This window comes from Anomalospiza imberbis, chromosome 3 (assembly GCF_031753505.1).
Source record: "Anomalospiza imberbis isolate Cuckoo-Finch-1a 21T00152 chromosome 3, ASM3175350v1, whole genome shotgun sequence".
In the NCBI taxonomy this organism is placed as follows: Eukaryota; Metazoa; Chordata; class Aves; order Passeriformes; family Viduidae; genus Anomalospiza; species Anomalospiza imberbis.
This window is the reverse complement of record NC_089683.1, coordinates 71,236,160-71,255,846: the sequence shown is the minus strand read 5'-3', so window position 1 is coordinate 71,255,846 and position 19,687 is coordinate 71,236,160. Positions and strand designations below refer to the sequence as shown.

Below are 19,687 nucleotides of genomic sequence, written 5' to 3'. Positions count from 1 at the left end.
CTGGCACCTTTTGAGAACTATAAATGATTGGAGTCAGAAAAAATAAATTAGTCTCTTCATGGTGACCAAAGCTGTGGTGCATCGTTTTTCCTTGTGTCCTCTGGTGACAAAAACTCATTTACCTATTTTCGTTTAGAGTTATCTACACTGCTAGGGTATGTGCTCTTTCTACTTATTTCAGCTAACCATCTCTATCCAAGAATGCAAAAATCCCAGCAGGATCAGGAAAGCACACAGGCTGACTCCAAACACTACTGGTTCCAGTATACAGCTACAAAGAAAACAACTTGTGCCTTGCAACTCGTACTTCTTGAACAACCTGCATCTTCTATGCAGTCACTGATTATAGAATAAATATATCAAAGGGAACAACATTAAATAATAAATCTTGGACAAAATATGCATAAAAATTCCAGTTAATGTAGCAAACATAAGGTCCTCTTAACAGCAAAACTCTACAAAAGCACAACTGGCATAACTACTTCATACCTTTCATGCTTTTAAATGCCTTCAACCTAGACAGAGTATTCAGAAAGAGAAAACATTTTATAGTAGAAATTACAATGGAAACCAAAGTGAAATGCTAACTAATTTATACCCTGGTGCTGCAACTACTTTGCTTACACATCTGTTTGCAAGAGAAAGGACTTAACCACACAGTGACATAACTCTGAGAGTCCTGTTTCGGAAAATGGGATGAAAGGGTTCTTAGAATACCAGAAAACAAGGGTTCTGTCAAACAGTAGTGGTAGCCTTAAAATTCTCCACATGCACTTCTGAAAAAGAAAGGGTTGATTTGTAAAACCTAGTAAAACTCAACATGAACAAAACAACATTGTCTGGGTCTCTTTATTTGGCCTGCCTGGGAGACCAGCCAAGAGACTGATTTAGTTTAATATTATACAGAAAACCTACCTGTAAAATCAATCACGGTAAGCTCTGCACAGGAAGTTCAGGGCAAGGGTGAAGTAGCCAATTGTCAAGTGTTGTTCTTGTGTTAATAGTCCGTTCAAATATGCAGTTCTTTTCTGCAGTTCTCTCTAAAGATGCCTGACAAACAAGAAGCTGTAAGTTGACATCACAATTTGATTGGTCCTAAAAAGCCACCAGAACAAAGTACTGGAATGTAAACTATGAAAATGCAGTTTTCATTTTAGATGACAAGGGAAGCTTTGTTACTTCTTGACCATCCGACCTCCCAAGAGTCATGTCAGAGTTGTCAAATTTTTCTAGTTAAGTATTTAAGCATGAAACATGTTCCACATGCAGTCACTCCTTCTAAGAATATAAAAGAATACAGGGAAGAGTGGTCAAAAATATTTTGTTCAATTTATGGAAATACCCATCTACTGTGAGGTGCACTCTACCTGCTGATGTGCACATTTCATCTGGCTGACAAGGATACACATTATCTTTGTGAAAATGATGAAAAACCTTTAACTCCTTGAGAAATTACTTAAAATGAAAGCCTGACGATGATGGGCTGAACCTGAAGTGATCCATTCTAGTGAAGCGAACAGAAATTGGAATGTATCCCTTTCATAGCCCAGTATTTTTGGGTAACCACTTTGGTGCTTATGGCCAGGCAGGAATCAGTATTTCTTGGTGCTTAGGCATCACTTCACCCAGACAGAAGCCTGAGCACCATAGTCCTCCAAAAAAAAAAAAAAATCCTTTTCCCTGCTCTCTTACTGCACCCCATCAGGAAAGCCTAAACAAATAAGGAGGCCACGTGCATATGGCACTTTGGGATGCAGATGTCTATCAGCGTCTTTGTTAAACCTGCTGGACCTTCTCAATTTGCTTAGCTTTGTTACAATCCCCTGGTTGTATATCAACCCCCCTAGTTACATTTGCTGTCTGCATCGAGGTATCAGACAAACCATTCATCTTTTAATTTGCTGGTTTGCTACACCCTGGAGCACATTGCTTACTAAAAACAGGTAAAAATCTCTAGGGAGAGTTTATTATTATATCTCTGTATTTGTGAGACTCCATCTGGAGGGGTCTCCTCTGGTACAGTTCTGGTGTCCGCACCATAAGAAGATCAAAGAACTAATGGAGCAAGTCCAGAAAAGGCCACAAAGTTGGTAAAATGACTGGAGCACCTTCCCTACCAAGGCAGGCTGAAAAAGTTGTCTGTTCAGCTTGGAGAAGGTTGTGTGGAGACCTACAGCAACCTTCTGGTCTCTGAAGGGGCATACAGCGATGCCAGAGATGGACTCTTTGTCAGGAATGTAGTGATGGGACAAACAGTAATGGGTGCAAACTCAAAGAGGGAAAATTTAGGCTAGATATTAAAAATATTTTTTTCACTGTGAGGGTGGTGAGGCACTGGAACACGTTGCCCAGGGTGGCTGTGGATGCCCCAACCCTGGCAGTGTTCAAGGCCGGGATGGATGAGGCCTTGAGCAACCTGCTCTAGTGGGAGGTGTTCCGTGCCCATGGCAGGGAGCCTTGGGACTGATCTTTAAGGTCTAGTCCCACACCTTAACATTCCATTACTGTATTAAAATAACTCAGACATGTGACAGGTTCAGCTAACTGGATAAAGAAGACGCTGGCCCTCAACTAGGAAACTAATTGCTTTTTTTCCCCTCTCCCCTAACCTTAGCTTGTGACCATCTTCCCGTATACACCACGGCAGCAGCCTCTGCCTGGCCCCGCCTCCGAGGCGGCCTCGGGCCGTGCAGGGCCCGTCGTGCCCGAAGCCTTGGGGGGCACCGCCCTCCCGGGGCGGAGCGGAGCCGAGCGGAGGGGGGCTGGGGGCGGAGCGGAGGGGGGCTGGGGGCGGAGCGGAGCGCAGCGCCGGGCGGGGGTGAGGGCGGAGTGGGGAGCGCGTCATGGCCAAGCACGTGTTTCTCACGGGACCCCCAGGTAACGGGGGCGGGAGGAGCCCGGGGAGCCGGGCAGGGGCGGTGGCGCGGCCGAGGGGATGCCGTGGGATACGGCCTGGCCTGGCCTGGCCTGGCTCGGCTCAGCCCCGCCCGGCCCGGCCCGGCCCGGCCCTCCGCGGTGCCGGCGGGGCTGTGAGGGGCTTAGAGCCGGGGGACGGCAGCTGCTGCCGGGCCCTGGGCTCCGAGGAAGCCCCGGGAGCGCCGCCAGCTGCAGCTGGGCCCGGCACTGCCCGAGGTTCTGCGGCTGCGGGCCCGGAGCCCCCCGCCCCCCTCCTCCCCCGTGTCGAGGTCGGAGCTGTTCCGCTAATTAGTTTGTTCCTAATCAAGTGCCACTTTACTTCTCCATCCAGTCCTCCAAGGCATGCACTTTTCCAGGCGCTGCTGTTTGTCCCTGGCTTCTGCCCTGGAGTTCAGTGTTGGGGAAAAAAAAAAAAAAACAACACTTCCTGGACGACTAATCCTGCTTCAATATAAACTGCAGCGATTAATAATTTCTGAGAGCTCATCTTTCCTATAAGTTAATTGCAGTGGTTTAGCACTTCCAGCTTCAGTGAAGTGCAGGCGTGGGTAATAACTGGTGTCCCGGATGGGTAGGCTTTGATTGAAGCAGTGAAGTAGTTTGTCATGGTAAGGGAACCTGATTATTGTGGAAGCTGAGTGGGACATAGTGTGAGGGTCAAACTCTACGGTTGATAAAGAAATTAACTTGTTGCTATAACTGCAGAACTTTCCTTTGTGCTGTGGGAATAAAGCAGTGGGTCTCATTCTCCTTTTTGTGAACATCTTGCGGATGCCTGTCTTGACTGGAATTGATTTAAAATGCTGCTTGCTGTTGGGCTGAGATAGGAATACTTTCCACCCACTTCACACTAGCTTTCCAACCACTTGAATAAAGGCAGCCTTTCAGGAGATGCAGAGGTTAGGGCTGCTTAGGTCTTGTCTCTTTTAATTTACCTGAAATTGGTTGTACTGTTTTGATTAGCTAAATGCCTAACTTCCAGCTTCTTTAAACTTAGTTTGAATCACTCTAGCTTGTTTGGCAGGTTACTGAATGAAAGTAAAATAATTAGAGATAGCAAATTCACTTAGCAAAATTCACTTACAAGAGACAAGGCCTTGAAAAGATGTTAGATAACTGAGGGTGCCACATTTGTCATTTTTCTGTTGTTCAGCTGCCAGAAAGTCCTTTTTTTCAAATTTGAAAAGTTTGCTTAAGCATTTGACTACATGCCTTTGAAGCCACAGAATATTTTGTCACTGGTATTGATTGTTAGGAAAGCAGTTCCTAAATCTGCTTAAAGTCTAAATTAGAAATTTGAAGTGTGCATGCTGAAATGATTTCTGTTGTCGTCTTTAGGCATCTCATGTTTGGTCTGTGTTCCTTATCTCCAGGAATTCGAAGGTTTATTCTGCAGGATTATTTTCTATCAACTGAATTTTTTAAAGTAGTGGTTAAAAATGAAGTTATAGCAGTAAATAAAAGAGAGGCAATAAAGGTGAGTTTAAAAGGAGATCATTGAGGGATGTACTTGTTCAATGGCAGAGGAGAAAAACTGAAAGGATGTCTGGAACATGGCCAGTGTTCACATTGTAAAAGATGCATCACACTGTGCAAGGAGATATCAAGTGGTGAGAATTTTAAGGACCTGTCTTAGGGTAAGAAAATGAAATTATAGGGTCAGAAGATAATTCATGTAAAAAGGGACTTGAGGAAGTGTAAAGGAGTATCAGCTATCAGGTCCAACCAGGTTGCTTCAGGTTTTATCCAGCCATGTCTTGAAAACACTAAAAGTATGTGAAGATTGCACAGTCTCTCTGGGCAACCTAATTCATGGCTTCAATGGCCTCACTATAAACAGGCTTTTCTCTGTATTTAGTCAAAATGTCTCTTGATTCAGTTACCAGAAGAAGCATTTTTCTGTTGTTGGGACTTTGTAAAGACTTGGTATCTCAGGGACATTGAGTGCTTCTGATTTCTAGGACATCGGTGGAAGAAGTGTGTCTGTTACCAGGCATCTGGTAATAGCAGTCAGCTTTGACCTTTTGATCTAAAAAGGGGGTGAACTTAGCTCTGATCTTAAAAGTAGTGAATATCAGTGGTAGAAAGGGAGATTCATCAGTCAGTCTTCCAGCCAGCTTGGATATCAGTTTTGTGCCACTTGCCTTGTGGTAAGTTTTGTGGCCTGCTCATGCATCATCTAAGCTAACAAATGCATTGGTAGCCTAGGATATTTCTACCATTCTGTTGTGAAGCTTTACAGCGTCAGTGCAGCATGAATGTTAAAAGATACTTCTGTTCTTTCCTACTATGTAGAAAAAGTAATTTGCAACCTTCAAAAGTAATCAATGTTCCCGCTGAACTGAATCATTACTGTGGCATTTAAAAAGATGGGCTTTTAGAGCAGAAGAAGATTAATGCTGTGTGCTTTTTTCCATTCTTTATTTTTAGGGGTTGGAAAGACTACTTTGATCCAGAAAGTCACTCAAGCTCTAAAATCCTCAGGCGTTCCCGTTGATGGATTTTACACACAGGAAGTTAGAGAAGGTGGCAGGAGAACAGGATTTGATGTTGTCACTCTGTCTGGAAACCGAGGACCTTTATCTAGAGTCAGGTACTGAAGTTTTAATAACTGTAAGCAGCTTATTGTTTTATGTGTCTACTCCAGTTCTTTGGACCTGGAGCATGTTAAATGCTCCTCCAGAAGGTGATTTCCAGCACACATGGCTTTCAGGGTCAAGTTCTTTGCTTGGTTTTTGTGTCCTGGCTGATACCTATTTTGTATATGTAGGCAGTGTCAGTTGCACAGTGAAATATTGAAAATGTGCTGGGCAGGGGTGTTCTCCCTTACTGGCAATTTTACACCAGATAGAGGAAACATTGCTGAGCTTTTTACTGTGTCTAAGTCCCTTTGGGATGCAGTTAAGTAGCTTATTGTGGGCAGGGAGAAAGATTTTTGTGTTTCCACTAGCTGTTTTATGGAGACAGAAGTGGAAAATGAAAAGGGAAATTGCATATAGCATTGTTTTAAAGAACATTTGACTGGTCCACAAAACTTGTCTGAATTTCAAGAAGAAAAGGGTTTCAGAGCCCCAGAGGGGGCCTCTGAAGTGCAGAGTGCCTCACACTCTCTCCTGATTCACTAGACCTAGCTTTTCATACTTAGTGCAAAACTTGGTCTATGTCCAATGTGACCTTAGCATCTCATTCACACAGAGTTGATGTGAAAATAATTTGCACTCTACTAATAACGAAGATGCACCTAGCACAGTGTGCTACAGCACATGCAAAGTGAGTATTTTTCCAAGATGAAGGGTTTTGCAGTCCATACTGAGATGATACCACTATGATGCTGTCTGTAGTGTCACATAACAAAATTCAAAGATCTAAGCTGCAGACATGAATTTTGATTTCAGTGTAAATATACATGTTGACTTTTAAATGCCATTGTCCTCTATACACTGTTGAAATTTGAGCTTGCACAGTTGTGAAGGATGAGTATGGTATATTTATTTTCTGACAGCAAGCTATCTGCAGTATGACTTACTGCATGTTTTAGAATTTCTTTCCCTTCCTTCTTAGGAAGAATTAAGGGGATTTGATTTATTTGGATAACTTCTTATAAATTCACTTGAAATGACTGCAGTGAATTCTCAATAAACTCAGTACTTTGAAGGAATTGTGTATCTCTTTTTCAGTCCCAGTTCTGATTCTTCTGCTTCAAGACGTGAATACCGGGTTGGACAATATGTTGTAGACCTTGTTTCATTTGAGCAGTTGGTTCTACCTATGCTGAGAAATGTGAGTATTCTATGAAAGCTGCTGATAAATGTGTGCTTTATGATAGTCAGTGTTATTGGAAGGCCCTTTTACACAGCTAGTTTTTGATACTAATTAATGGCCTATTTCTTGGGTATTGCTAGTTCTGATGTAAGTCAGGATCAGGAAGCTGGAGGGGCAAATTGGGCTTGTTCTCATGTCATTATTGTGGTGTTGGAGAGATTGCAGTCCTGTGAGCAGGACCTCCTTGACCTGAAGAGGCAGCAGGTAGGAAATTTCTTCCTATGTTACTGTCTCCTACTGGAAAGCAAACAAAATGCATAAGTGGCATACCACAGAGAACTGGATGGAATCAGTGAAGAAGAAGGCTTTTGCTGCTGCTCTTCTTTACAGACTTTTTTTTCCCTCTTTTCCTCTGATTCCGATCTTCTGAGAGTAGAACCAATTGTTTCTTGAATCCAGTGAGTATTTTTGATTACCATTGTATAAATGCCTGCAGAGTGATAATACCAGCCTGATTATTTGGGATTTAGCCTGCTGCACAAGGAGTGCTCTGGCTGTGTCAAGACTTCCCACACTATCCTTTTGCTAATATTCTGCCACTGCTTTTTTTCTTCTCCTTCCTCTCTCTCACTCCAACCTTTCCCTTCTCCAAAATTCAGCAAGAACAGATTTGATTTTGGCAATAATATACCACAAACAGTCTGTAGCAGCTGCTGAACTGAACTACTAAAAAAAATCCTGTTGTGATTTTTCTGCACTGCCAAAGCTCAAGGGGACAAGAAAGAAGGAGTTTTTTGGTGAACGTAAAACAAAGAGCCCAAAGAAGTCCAAGGAGCAAAAATGAGATTGAGGATCTGATTCTTGTTTTTGTCAAAGAACATTTAAATCTGAGAGTAGGAAAGCAAGGATGTTGGGGCAAGGGAGAAGAGAAGTAATAAAAAAATGGGACAACTTTTATATGTTAAATTTCACTGTAACCATATTTACGATGTTAGTAGATAGAAAGATATTTTATTTAAAAATAATTCATTAGGCCAGTGCTGTACTTGGAATCCTTTTACCACTGAAATCCAGCAAAGATCTTCCTAGAAAAGTGTTAGCAGTGTTGAATTTTTTCCATTATTTATATAGCTTTCTGCAATTACAAGAAAGTGAAGAGAAGAACTGGGGCCAGCAGAGTCACACAGTGAATGTGCCTTTGCTCATAGAAAGTGCTTTTTATCAGTTTTGTGGGCATGTGGTCACACATGAAGATGGTCAAATATGGAAGAGGAGAGTGAGGAAGATGAGAAAACTGAAATAAGGAGAGACAAATAAAGAATGAGGGTAGGAGCATCAGAGGTATGTTCTGGTTTGATGAGAGAGCAGCACAGAATGAACACATGCCCATTTATACTTGAGGACAGATTCAGCTCTTAAGGCTTTTTTCACTCTAGTGAGAATGAGAATGGGCTAGATCCTGCAGTGGAAGATCTCTCTGGTTCTGCAAACTTTTATCATGTAGGACAGATAGTTTTTTTTCAAAGCAAAATACTCTCTTCCTTGAGATGTGACCTAGTGACTAGTATTGGCTTTTTGGCTCACTGATCTATGAAAGGATTTTTAGATAAAACAGCTACTCAGTAGGGACCTAGCTTGAAAGGATTTTAGGATGCATGTTATACGGTTCTTTCACTTTCCCAGAAGCAAATAAGCAAATACTTTGCCTTCACAAGGGGATATGTTTCGATCTTTTTTTTTTTTTTTTTTTTTTTTTAAGTTTCTGTGCTATATGGCTTGTATTGGTACCTATTCATGGATCTGGAATGGTTTTGAATTGAGTAGATTTTCTCCCATTTCTACAAATAATGGAGTACAGTCCTCAGTCACTTTCAGCAAAGTAGGGTAGGCAGTACAGTTGAAGAGTTCCTCTGCTTTGTGAGCTGCCTTTCCCTCAATAGCAATCACCCTGCTGCTCCAACTGCCTGCAGCATGGCACTGTTTGGCACAACATACACTTCATGGAAAAAACAAAGAAGCCTCAAATGTGGTTAACTGTGTCTCTCCTACTATCTAGTGGCTAGGACTACAGAATAAGGTATATCTCAATATATATCTGTTCTAATGTGAGAGACCCTTGCAGATGGCTTGGTTATTTTCCAGACACCTTTGAAGACAGTCAGTAGCTCTGAGTGAGATGCTCCATCATCCCCACTACAAGAGGAGAAACTTCCAAATCTAGATTTAATGGAAGCCTTCTTCTAGATACCTGTTTTGTGTGACTACTGATCACATAATCAAATGTAATCACTACATGCATAATTTAGTGGGAAGAGTTTTTAAAAATTGCTGACCCTCAGAATGATTGAGAGCTGCTTGTAAAAGTGCAGTTCTTAATTGTCAAGTAGCTCATATGAGACCATTGTGAGAATTCTGCTTCAAAGAAAATCTGATGTTAAGAATATTTCCTATTGTAGTTGGTATTTTTACTGTATGGTTGTTTCCATCCTTCCAAAAATCTGTCCTAAAAAAGAAATTACAGATTTGTAAGTCTGTCATTTACCAGCAGTAGCTTTGACGTCTTGCTTTCCCCAGTATTACAGTTGAATTTGTTTCTTTTGGAGGTATTTCTTTTGTCAGCATAGAGATTACATCTGTTGCTTGTTCTAAGTTTTGCTGTTTACAGATGCTCTTTTCCACAGGTAAACCATGGTGATGACACAGAGAAAAGAATTTGTGTCATAGATGAGATTGGTAAAATGGAACTCTTCAGCCAGGCTTTTATTCAAGCTGTTCGTCAAACGCTGGCTGGCTCAGGGACTGTGGTGCTTGGAACTATTCCAATACCTAAGGGAAAGCCACTGGATCTTGTTGAAGAAATAAGAAGTAGAAAAGATGTTAAAGTGTTCAATGTGAGTAATATTTAATATCCTTAAAGAGCCTTCTGTTCTAGGTTACTGGTTTGTATTTGGCTCTGTTTAAAAACTGTTACTGCCAATTGATTGCTGTGGGTAGCTTGCATGATATAAGTTTTTTAGTTCCATTTTATTCTTAATGGGCAGGTGTTCACCTTATTAAAAAAAAATCCCATTTGGCACTAACTGTAGCCGTCTCACACAGCTGGCTTTGCTTGTGAGGGGCTGCAGAAGTAATGCTATAGTTGTTTTAAAAGGTTTCTTTGCTGTAGTATTATTACTGTATAGTTATTCATTATTCCTAAGAGTTAAATCTTCTAAAGTACAGTCAGATTTTTAAGTTTTTCTTTTTTTTTTCCACACTGGCTTGCAGAAATATTACCAGTAGTCATATTCAAGGAAAAAATAAAAGGAAAAAAAGCAGCAGTGGAGTCTGCAGGAATGATTTATAGAAGAAAGACAGTTGTAAATGGAATATACTTTCTCTGGAGTCAGTGAACCAATTTTGGAATTCATTATGTTACTTTTACAGGCATACTTTTCAGAATATTAGGGCTTCAGAGTACATTTCTGATCTGTTATAGGGCAGTTCTCAAAAACTTACCACAGCAAAACTTAGCCTGTTCCTAGGAGTGCATGTGTGAGGTTTCCTTAACATCAGTAAGTGTCCTTGATGCTTCACAAAAACAAAGGCACCTCTCACTCCTTTGATTTATGTTGTTTCCTATTCAAAGCTGACTTAAAAACCTGCAGTACTCAGAGTTCCTTGGCTTTACTTTAATTGAGGGTCCCATCATCATCTTCAGTTTCTGTTTTTATATTAAATGCTGATTTAACTAAATGCTAAAGCAACTGTAGGAGCGAAGATGAGAGATTATTCCTTTCCTTGCATAAGCATTCAACTCCCCTCATTCCTTTCAGAGATAAACCCCCAGGTTTTTCCACTACCGAGCTGATGTGTGTTTGTAGTCAGGCTGTTGAACAGAAATGCACATAAATGTGAACTTTGTATGAGCAGCTTTACAGGGGTGGGACTGGGGAAGAGAGGATGGAGAAGCCTTGCTGGAAGTACCAGTCATTCAGTGCTTAGGCTGCAGTCATGGCACGACATGGTGCATGCATTCGGTCCTCTCGTGAGAGGAAACGGGGCTAGAAGACAGCATTTGGCTTTTCAAGGAAGCTTTTGAGGCTTCTACGGTCTCTTTTTTTATCAGGTGATATTCAGAGGGCATGGGCCACTCAGCCCTGGGTTTTCAGCTATATCAGTCTGCTGATAAATCTTTCTCTCAGGTACTGACTCCAGCCAGCAAAAGTCTTTCTGTAAATTTCAGTGGAATAGTGTTTTATCTAGCTAAAAGGTCCTTACTAAAACAATGACCCATTCTGTTCATGCTGCTGAGATTAGGGCATGCAGATTTCTTTAATTAAATAGACATCTCTGGTGAATCCATTAACCAGAAGTATGGATGTGAAATGTGTGACAGACTGCAGTCATTCCCAGTGTCACACACCTGCTAAGCTGAAGTCTTGTGCAGGAGAGCATCTGTCTATTTTGCTCCAGTGACACACTACATGCTCTTTCCCAGCTGGTTCAAATGTGTGCATGAGCAGGAGCAGAACCTGCCCGTGGGGAGCAGAGGTGTTAGTAGCTGAAGTGGATACTGAGTCACCAGCTGTTTTCTTCAAGGGCTGTGGCATGGGGAAACCTGGACTGTCCAAATAGCTAATAGTCAGTAATTTCTTACTAACTTGGATGGTGCCTGGAAGAGTACAGAAATAGGTGGCTAACTTCCAAAAATATTCTGCCTGCTTTGTCACTTAATATGGAGTTAGGCTGCATTCAAATAGCTGATCTCAGTTTTTTCGTCCTGCTCCTAGTGTCACAAGGACAGTTCTGATGAGAGAACAGCTGTTTGGTGTTTTACAGTCCCTTCTGTCTTGAAAGCATATTTTGTTGGTGTAAGTGGGCCCAGATGCCCTAAAAGCAATTCAGCATTTGGTCCCAAATGTTTAATGTATTATGTTTAGGGCACTTAATGATAGGAGCTCTGATATTTGTTTCTATTGTTACCCAGTTCCATTTTGCGGAGAACTAAATTTTCCAGTGAAACTACAGAGGCTCTTTTTGCACTGCCTGTGTCTGTGTAGTTTTGCAGACATGGTGGCATGAATAGGATCAGGTTATCCTTAGCAGCTGGCAGATACTAATTTTTCTCCTATTTTCCCATCTATTAATTTTGCTTGCATGAAACGCATTAGTGAAGTATGGTTGCATATGCCTATTAAGAAAGAAAATAGTGAAATGGATAGGGAGAAGAAAAGGTTCCATTTGAACAGATTGTACACGAGTGGTTTCCTTGATGGTGTTTTTAACAGTTAGAGGAAGAAAGCTTTTGTCCTCTATAGTTGCCTGCTTGGAGTTTAGGTGGCAATTTTCTCCAAATTACATAAATGCTTAATATAAGCAGCATCTACAGTTATTTTCAACTCCTTTCTAAAAACATACCCATCTGTTTGTACATTCAGTACAGATACTGGGAGATTTGTTCTCTCTGGGAAAGCTGCCTGCACAGAATGTCTCCAAATCTTAAGAGGAGACTTATATCTATCAAAAAGCCTTTGTAAAACAGTTGTGAAAATTTCCTAGCGCTTGGCGCTTTCTCTCTGCTGCTCTCACTGGACTTCTGGCATATAGGTATGGAAAAAGGATAGATAAAATGTAGTATTGTTTTTGTTGGCAGGGAGGGAGTGGGAAGAGCTATTAAATGTGCAGAAGGTCCTTTGAAAGTCAGGATATCAGTACACTTGCTGTGAGATTTAGAGTTTGGCTCATCTGTGCTGTGTATTGTTTACCTTGGGGTCCCAATAGCCTTACTGAAGAGCATTCTTTGTTGTCTCGCTCTCTTTGTTTTTGTGGGGTTTTCTTATAAAGCTTGGACTGATTCTCAGTAAGAATAGTGACATTTTCAGACAGATCTTCCTTTTCATTACTCTTCCCCCCCACCTTTTTTTTCAGTGTCACTTTTTCATTAGTCCCATGTTGGTCTGCTGTCTTGAATTCAGTGGTAGGTGAGACCACTCTCTGTAGGTTTTACAGTGTTGGTTTACAGCACTTGGATAAAATGTGTGTGACTGTAAATAGTGGTAGCTCCTTGGGCCAAATTCCTCAGATAGAACTGTCACCTATTTAACAACAACAATAATAATAGTAATACTTTCTCCTGTTCATTATTGACTGTAGTACTGGAAGGGATACAAACTCTTGTGCTCACATACTAAATTCAGATACAGGGAGTGCAGTGGAACCTTGCTGGTTTCATGCTGTGCATGGTGTTGTGTCTCTTTCCTTGTCAAACAGCTTTTCTACAAATTTGTATGAATGCCCTTACTTATTTTTTCTACTCATGTGTCTTTGTCTGATTTCTTCCTGCCCTCTCTGCAGGGATCTGAACAGTGGGGAAAATTTCTTAGACTTTTTAACATGAAACTTTTGCTGATGCTTCACAGTTGTTTGTTACCTCTTTACAACCCCAGTCACCTCCCCAGGTTTTATTTGAGTGAGTAATGCATGGCACTGTGGGTCACAGGGCTCTGGATCAGGACCCAGTCTGTCAGGAAGGGATAATTTACACACACACAGCCCCCAGCTCTGTGCCCCTGGGAGCTGAGCTGACTAGCAAGCACTAGCACTTGTTTGGCAGTTTAAAGTCATCTGTATTCACATATGCTGGACTTAAAGCCCAGCATTTCCATGGACTGGTCAGCCAAAGGCATATCTCAGTGTGCTACAGAACACCCCAGCTTTCTCAAATAGTTTTATTTATTTTCCAAGGTGTTTCTTTCCTGTAGGAATAAGGTTTCTCAGAGTACAGAGTTATGTTGCTAAGCCTGTTTTAATTTTTTTTTCTTTGCAGATGTTTTTGACTAGGTCTGTCATCTTAATAAATACATCCCTTTCAAGTAATGAAGGCATAAGCACTTCACTTTATGTTAGGAAGGTTAAATTTGGTAGTTGAAAAGGATTTCTAGTAATGACAAAAGTACATGCTGGTTCTTTGAGTGATTCTTGTTAGTTACTCAAGCCCTGAATAATACTGCAAAATACCACAGGCAATTAAATCAAAAGATCACTAAATATTCAACTGCGGCTTTTGTGGGTTTAGCATACTGTGTTCTCAGTAGCAGAAGAAGGCAGGTGTTTGACACTCAACATTCCTGCACTGAAAAAGAAATGCATTAGAATTTTTGCTTTGATTTGTTTTTGAAGTAAACACTGGTATAGAAGCTATTCATGAAATTACATCAGTTTTAATTTCTCTTTCTCTAGGTAAGTAAGGAAAACAGAAACAACATTTTGCAAGACATCTTGGCAGCTGTGGAATCCTGTAGAAAATGAAGACCTTTTCTGTCCTGTAAACACTAAAGCTTTCATTTCAACAAAACATTACAACATTTCATGGATGGTTCAGAGTCTGTCCTTCCTGCTTTAGCCCCCTGGAGGCTTTACTGGAGCCACCAGGGTAAGCAGGGTAAAGCTGATAGTGCTTTAAAATGGGATAGCAGGATTGTAATTTATTCAGTTCACTGAATTAAAAAAATTGAACAGATGTGTAGCTAACATCCAGTTCTAATCTGGGTGTTTGGAAGTCAGGTGGTCAACTCTGATCCGAGTTAACTCATGTGAAAACAATTAGCTGTAAAATCTGTTGGAGATCTTAGTTTTTCTGAGTGTGTTCAGATCAGTTCAATATCTGCAACATAGCCCTGGTGCAACAGAACATAACCCTGTCCAAAATGTAGATGAGTCCTGCCTGGTTATGTAGGAGTGCAGCTGTTGGTGACCCAGCTTAGGTGTAGTATTAAGTGTGTTTTAGCATGGGTGCTGACAAATCAGCAGGTAGAGGATATAAGCAGATGGGCTCTCTCCTCCTACCCCCAGACAACCCTGTCTGCAGTTGCAGTATAAGAAGGGTTATCCAGAGTTTCAAGAAAAGTTCCTGTAGGCATGAATTCCATATTGGGAGGAAAAATAGCCAAATCTACCCTCTCTTACATGACCCAGGCACTAATTGATAAGAGGACTGCATTTTGAATTAATTTTCAATTTTCTGGTGGCAGTCCTGTCCCACACCCCCTTACAAAAAATATATATAAAAATCTTCGAGTCCATGAAGTTAATCAAATCTTGTGTTTTTCATGCTGCATTTGTTAAGTCACGATTGACTTAATACTGCATTTTTCTATATTAATTTTACAATCTGTTTTGTTTATTGATACTTACGTTTGTTTGGGTTTTTTTGCCTTATTCAATTCTGTACATGCTTAATGGTGAAATAAGAAGTGTTTGAGAGTATTAGACAATGTGTTTTTCCCTGTGAGGAGTGCAAATGTTCAAAATGTTCAGCAAAAGTGCTGCCAGTTAATCAGTTTTGCATGTTGTGAAAACAGAATTCCCTCCCAGGTGCACACTGTTCATTGTAAAATTTATGGTCATATCTGGCTGAAGAAAGTTGTTAAAAATTCAGTTGTTTCTTAACTTTTTTCTGTTCAGTTCAATGACTGTTAAAATGAGAAAACTATTTAAAAGCATCTTCAAGTATCATTTTATTGATTTACTTCTGTAAAACTGACACCCAGAGTTGTATAGGGCTGGATGGCGATAGGTATTTTTACACACGCCCTGCAAACACCTCCTAGGAGCATAGGGGGAATGTTCTTTCTCTTTCCTTTATGCAGAACAAAGGTTTGGTAGAAGCATTGCACCTCCACAGGAGGTAGGAGGTGCATGCCATGGTAAAGGATGCCATGGGCTCATTGCCTCACTGCCTTGTTAGGACTACCTGTCTGCCCAAATCCATTTAGATGGTAGTACTGTCTTCATCATATCTGGGGAAAAAGAAAACTCCTCTTAAGAGTCTCCACTTGGCAGTGTACAGCTCCTGGCTGCTATTTGCAAAATAACGTTGTGCTCTAGAGACACACTAATCTCTTAATTACTTCAGGCATTCTACTCAGACACAACACCTTTTTAGATGTGGAGGACTTGGGACCAAAGTAAACTTTGTCAGGGGCTGTGTGCCATAGGTTTTTGAACAGAAACCTCTCTGCACCTAAGTGTTGGATGCTCTCCTGTTTCAATGTTAAGTCTCTTAAGCTGTAAAATATGCTGCAAAAGAATAGTTCTTTCAATGATTAAAGAGTTATCCAAAATCTAGCACAGTTTAGTGGGACTACTGTTGAGTCTTAAATGAGAAGTGACCTTTAAAGCTAAATAAAAAATTGAGAGATTGGACATTTCTCTGGTAGAGGCCAAAGAGGGGAGTTCTGTTAGGAGTCAGTCTTCTGAATTCTGGTTCAGCCAGTATTGCTGAGAGATGCCTTGAAGTGGTGTTTACTCCTCATAAAAGTAGATATAGTGCCCTGCATGTAGTGCCATGATGCCTACTGTAGTCCCATCATTTAGTAGAGTTAGAGGAAAAAACCCCAAACAATTACAACAAGAAATTTGAGGAACTTTTGATCAGTGCCTATAGTACTTTTAATCCATTGTCTCATGGTTTTGTACCGAGGCTAGATAGTCACTAGAAAATTTGGTGGATTTTTCCTTCTCTGGAACTGTGAGTGAAATATCAGCCCTTTTAAACTAATGCATATTTTTGCTAATGACATCAGTGTCTCTTGTTTTTTGCTACCTGTCTCAAGATTGGTGTCATTAATTTGTTATCCTTTTTTTAAGCCCGTTTTCTCTCTGAGCTAGAGTGCTTTTCAAGAGAAATAAAGAGAGATTCTGTCATCTGTGTTCAACAGGAGAATGTAGATGACCTTAACAGTCATGTCTGGCCTTTAAATCTCAGATGGTCCTGAAGATAAGATTTGCCTGTTTCAAATACACATCGAGTGAGTGAGAAAGTTGTATTTCCAACTGCATGTAAGTTTTTATGAAAACCTGTGTTTACTTAAAAGGTAAAAATTTATTGTCTGGTCTTGCACTAGTAAAATACTTGGAAGGCCTTGACAGCATTGTAACAGCAAATGGAGCATTCACAATTCCCCTGATGGGCCAATTTTATTAATAGCACATATTTGGTGAAAAGTACCTCTGATGTACCAGCTAGATTCCAGATGACAACATTAGTGCACCTGCAGGTTTTAATTGGTGCAAAAAAGGGGTGAATGTGAGGTACCAATTACCGTCTCAGAGCCTGAGAATCAAGAATGTCTTTGGCAGAAGTCTTGTAATTCCAGCATAAAATTGTACACAGCATGGAATAAACAAGGTCTGCATTATTTATCAAGCATTAGGCAATTTCTGACTTGTAAAACTGAGTGAGAGAGGTGAATCTTTTATACTGGACCTACTGCAAAGTTAATTATAAGTAATATGTCTGCATTGCAGATTTAAGGATGTACAAGCACTGGTGAAACATGGTAATTAAGTACCAGCTCCTAATCCAGGGAGTAATCTAAATATGGCAATAATTGGGTATTTTAAAAAAAATGCATTGAAGAGAAGATGATTATCACATGCTGGAGAATCTCACTGGTATTTCTAATCTTCAATAATGAGCTGCACAAAATTCAGCTAATCTTTAACTTAAATTTTCCAGTAAGAGAAGAGCCATCAGTTGGTGGGCTAGAGACAAATGCAGGTGACATTTCTTGCCTTATTCTAATAAGCAGTTTTTATAAAAAGCTGTGAATGACATCACAGAGTCCTAAGAACTTAATAGTGTCAGAATATCATTCATATCTAGGCATCATGTCAAGGGAAGAAGATTCATTGTAACTCCTTTTCATTGAGATTCGTCTTCAGTGAAGTGAAGATTTTCTGCCTATGGGAATGAGGTGAAACTTTGCAACAAGGACTTCAGTTCCTCACAGAGAAATTGCATGACACTACAAAATGGAGGGAACAGCCAGCACCTCTGTTTTTTATTTTTGGATGAACAGGAATGATCTTTGCAGACTATGTTCATCACTGGATCCTACTTGGCTTGCTGTGGTGGGAAACAGCTGGGCTGGAGGTCAGGCTGGGGCTTGCCAGTGTTCCTGGTGGACGTGAGCAGTTCAGCAGCCTGTGCTTGGCTTTAGTAAAAAGTTACTGAAAGTCTGTCAGATCTTCAGGCCATGTTTCACCACTCTGAGTGTAGCAACTGGCTTTCACTATATGACGTAAACAAGAGTCTATTTGAGAAAGGAAATTTTTAGGAAAACAAAATATGAGGGAGGAAAGTATCTCATGCTCAGTGCGAAGGCTGAAGTACTGTATTTATGTTTATTTTACCATAAACTCATTATCCTCCCTCCTGTAACCTGTTGTATTGTTCATGTTCCTCTATGGTTGCTGAGGCAGTGTGAATAAAATCACTCTTAGTGTTTCTTTCCAGCAGTGATGTTATCTGAGGTTAAGCTGGGGGGAGGCAGAAAAGGCCTCCATCTCTTCATCCCTTCTGACTTTTCTATGAAAGAACTGCATGTACAAATGGTCTTGTGGATTGAGCACTTGATTTCCTCAAAGGATGCATTCAGCTTGCTAACAAGATGGGAACGTCACTATTTTCATGTTGTAGAAACAAAAACATTCTGGACAGGCTGAGCAAGGTAAGTGGCCTCCGCAGCTCTGGAAAAATCAAGCATAGCGCCTGATGCAAAAAACTCTGATGGAACTCTTGGTAAAAGGTCCTTACATGGTGGTGGCAGTATCCTTCCTGCATCATAGCTGTAGCAAGAGATCAGACATGTAGGAAAACTGTTAAGCCTGAGCAGGTTTAGGGCCAATTTTTAACAGTGTTCAGCATTGTGAAACCCATCAGCAGGGTCACAGATGACATAAAAGCAATGAAAATTGCATTTGCTTTTCATTTAAAGGCCAAAACCTGCTCCAAAAATGGTGTACATCCATCTTGCAACTCTGAGGCACCTTGTATGTGAGGTTAAGTATCAAGCTGTTTTTCAGGAGTAAAGGTGTCACTCAAAGCCTTCATGTGTATGTAGGCACTGGTGCTGAGGACTCAGGTGCCTTTTGGTATTATGCAGAGCTGTTTGGAGCAGCTTATTGTCCATATTAGGTTTTGTGTAAAGGTTAGGTTCCTATTTAATAGCTTAGTGTGTATCGGAGCCCTTAAATGCACCTTCTGTCTCAAGCAGAGTTCACTGGGTGTATCTCCACCTCATGCAAAAATGGGGGAGTCTAAGTTGTGTTTAATCAATACAACCTCATGTCTAGTTGCAGGTTTCATTTCTAACCATTACGTCAGATTATTCTGTAGGACAGTCTCATATTTAAAACTGATGCATATAGCAGTAGTCTTATTACTGTAACAGCAGACTATCTCCAAAAATACTGAGAAATGTTACATGGGAGAGTTTGTGCTAATTTTGATTCTTTTTTCCTATGTTACACTTGCTTGTTAGTGGTCACCTCTTAGGTTTTTTCAACCCACTATGCTACAATAGCAACTTTAAGGCAAAATGGAAACTATGTAAGACATGGCTACAAAAAAGGAACTGATTTTTGAATCTTACCTTTACTCCTATGCTCGCTGTGACTCCACAAAGGCATTAGAACCTGCCCTTTCTGGCAGCCACCCTGTGCAGCAGGAGTCAGGACTTCATGGCATAACTGCTGTCCCCAAGGAGTTACGCTCCAGGGGACAGTGGGAAGTCAGGAACTGTGAGGCAGCTGCATTATTTTAGGATGCAGTTCCAGAATCTGTGGAGGTGGTGGAGTCTTGCAGAAGATGTGGTGCTGGGGGAAGGCACTGTCACTGGGCCTCAATCCATGCTAAGCAAATACAGTGGTTGCTGCTGAAAGAATCTATGCAGTCATTTCCCAATCTAGTTTAGTATGCTTGGGTTGGATACACAGAATAATTTAGGTTGATTGGGACTACTAGAATTACTTATTTTTGATGGAAATTGATTCAAACTTAAAGATGTGAAAATTGGAGGCCTAAGTGATGCTAGGTGAATATGGGAAAGTTCTTGGTGCTTTTCAGAGCCACCTGTTTGCCCTGCCTCCACACAGGAAGACAAAGCACTGATGTTTTATCCTGTGGACTGCCATGCAAAAGCCCCCAAAGCAGAAATGGGGCTGGTAGCTGTCAGTAGGAGCC

General features: G+C 40.9%; 1 protein-coding gene across 6 annotated transcripts; it reads left to right on the top strand.

Moving 5' to 3' along the window:
- The first annotated feature begins 2,771 nt into the window (after window positions 1-2,771).
- NTPCR (nucleoside-triphosphatase, cancer-related) lies at window positions 2,772-15,172 on the top strand. 6 transcript variants are annotated; one of them, XR_010997380.1, is made up of 6 exons: window positions 2,772-2,877; window positions 5,347-5,509; window positions 6,600-6,696; window positions 9,360-9,569; window positions 12,099-12,267; window positions 13,900-15,172. XR_010997380.1 is itself a non-coding variant. In XM_068185064.1 (5 exons), the coding sequence occupies exons 1-5, from the start codon at window positions 2,844-2,846 to the stop codon at window positions 13,966-13,968; spliced, it is 573 nt and encodes a 190-aa protein (XP_068041165.1). In that variant the 5' UTR covers window positions 2,772-2,843; the 3' UTR covers window positions 13,969-14,774. The 6 variants fall into 6 exon arrangements, 4 of the variants coding, with proteins under 4 accessions (XP_068041165.1, XP_068041168.1, XP_068041164.1 ...); XR_010997379.1 differs by lacking the exon at window positions 2,772-2,877 and adding an exon at window positions 2,913-3,179; XM_068185064.1 differs by lacking the exon at window positions 12,099-12,267 and having other exon boundaries at window positions 13,900-14,774.
- The last annotated feature ends 4,515 nt before the right edge of the window (window positions 15,173-19,687 follow it).

What these genes read in the sequence shown, in the direction of transcription:
- NTPCR (XM_068185063.1), top strand. Translation starts at nt 2,936, where the DNA reads ATGCCGTGGGATACGGCCTGGCCTGGCCTGGCCTGGCTCGGCTCAGCC. An exon ending in CCGCCCCCCTCCTCCCCCGT is followed by an intron (nt 3,180 to 5,346) that starts GTCGAGGTCGGA and finishes CTTTATTTTTAG; the next exon opens with GGGTTGGAAAGACTACTTTG. An exon ending in AAGATGTTAAAGTGTTCAAT is followed by an intron (nt 9,570 to 13,899) that starts GTGAGTAATATT and finishes CTCTTTCTCTAG; the next exon opens with GTAAGTAAGGAAAACAGAAA.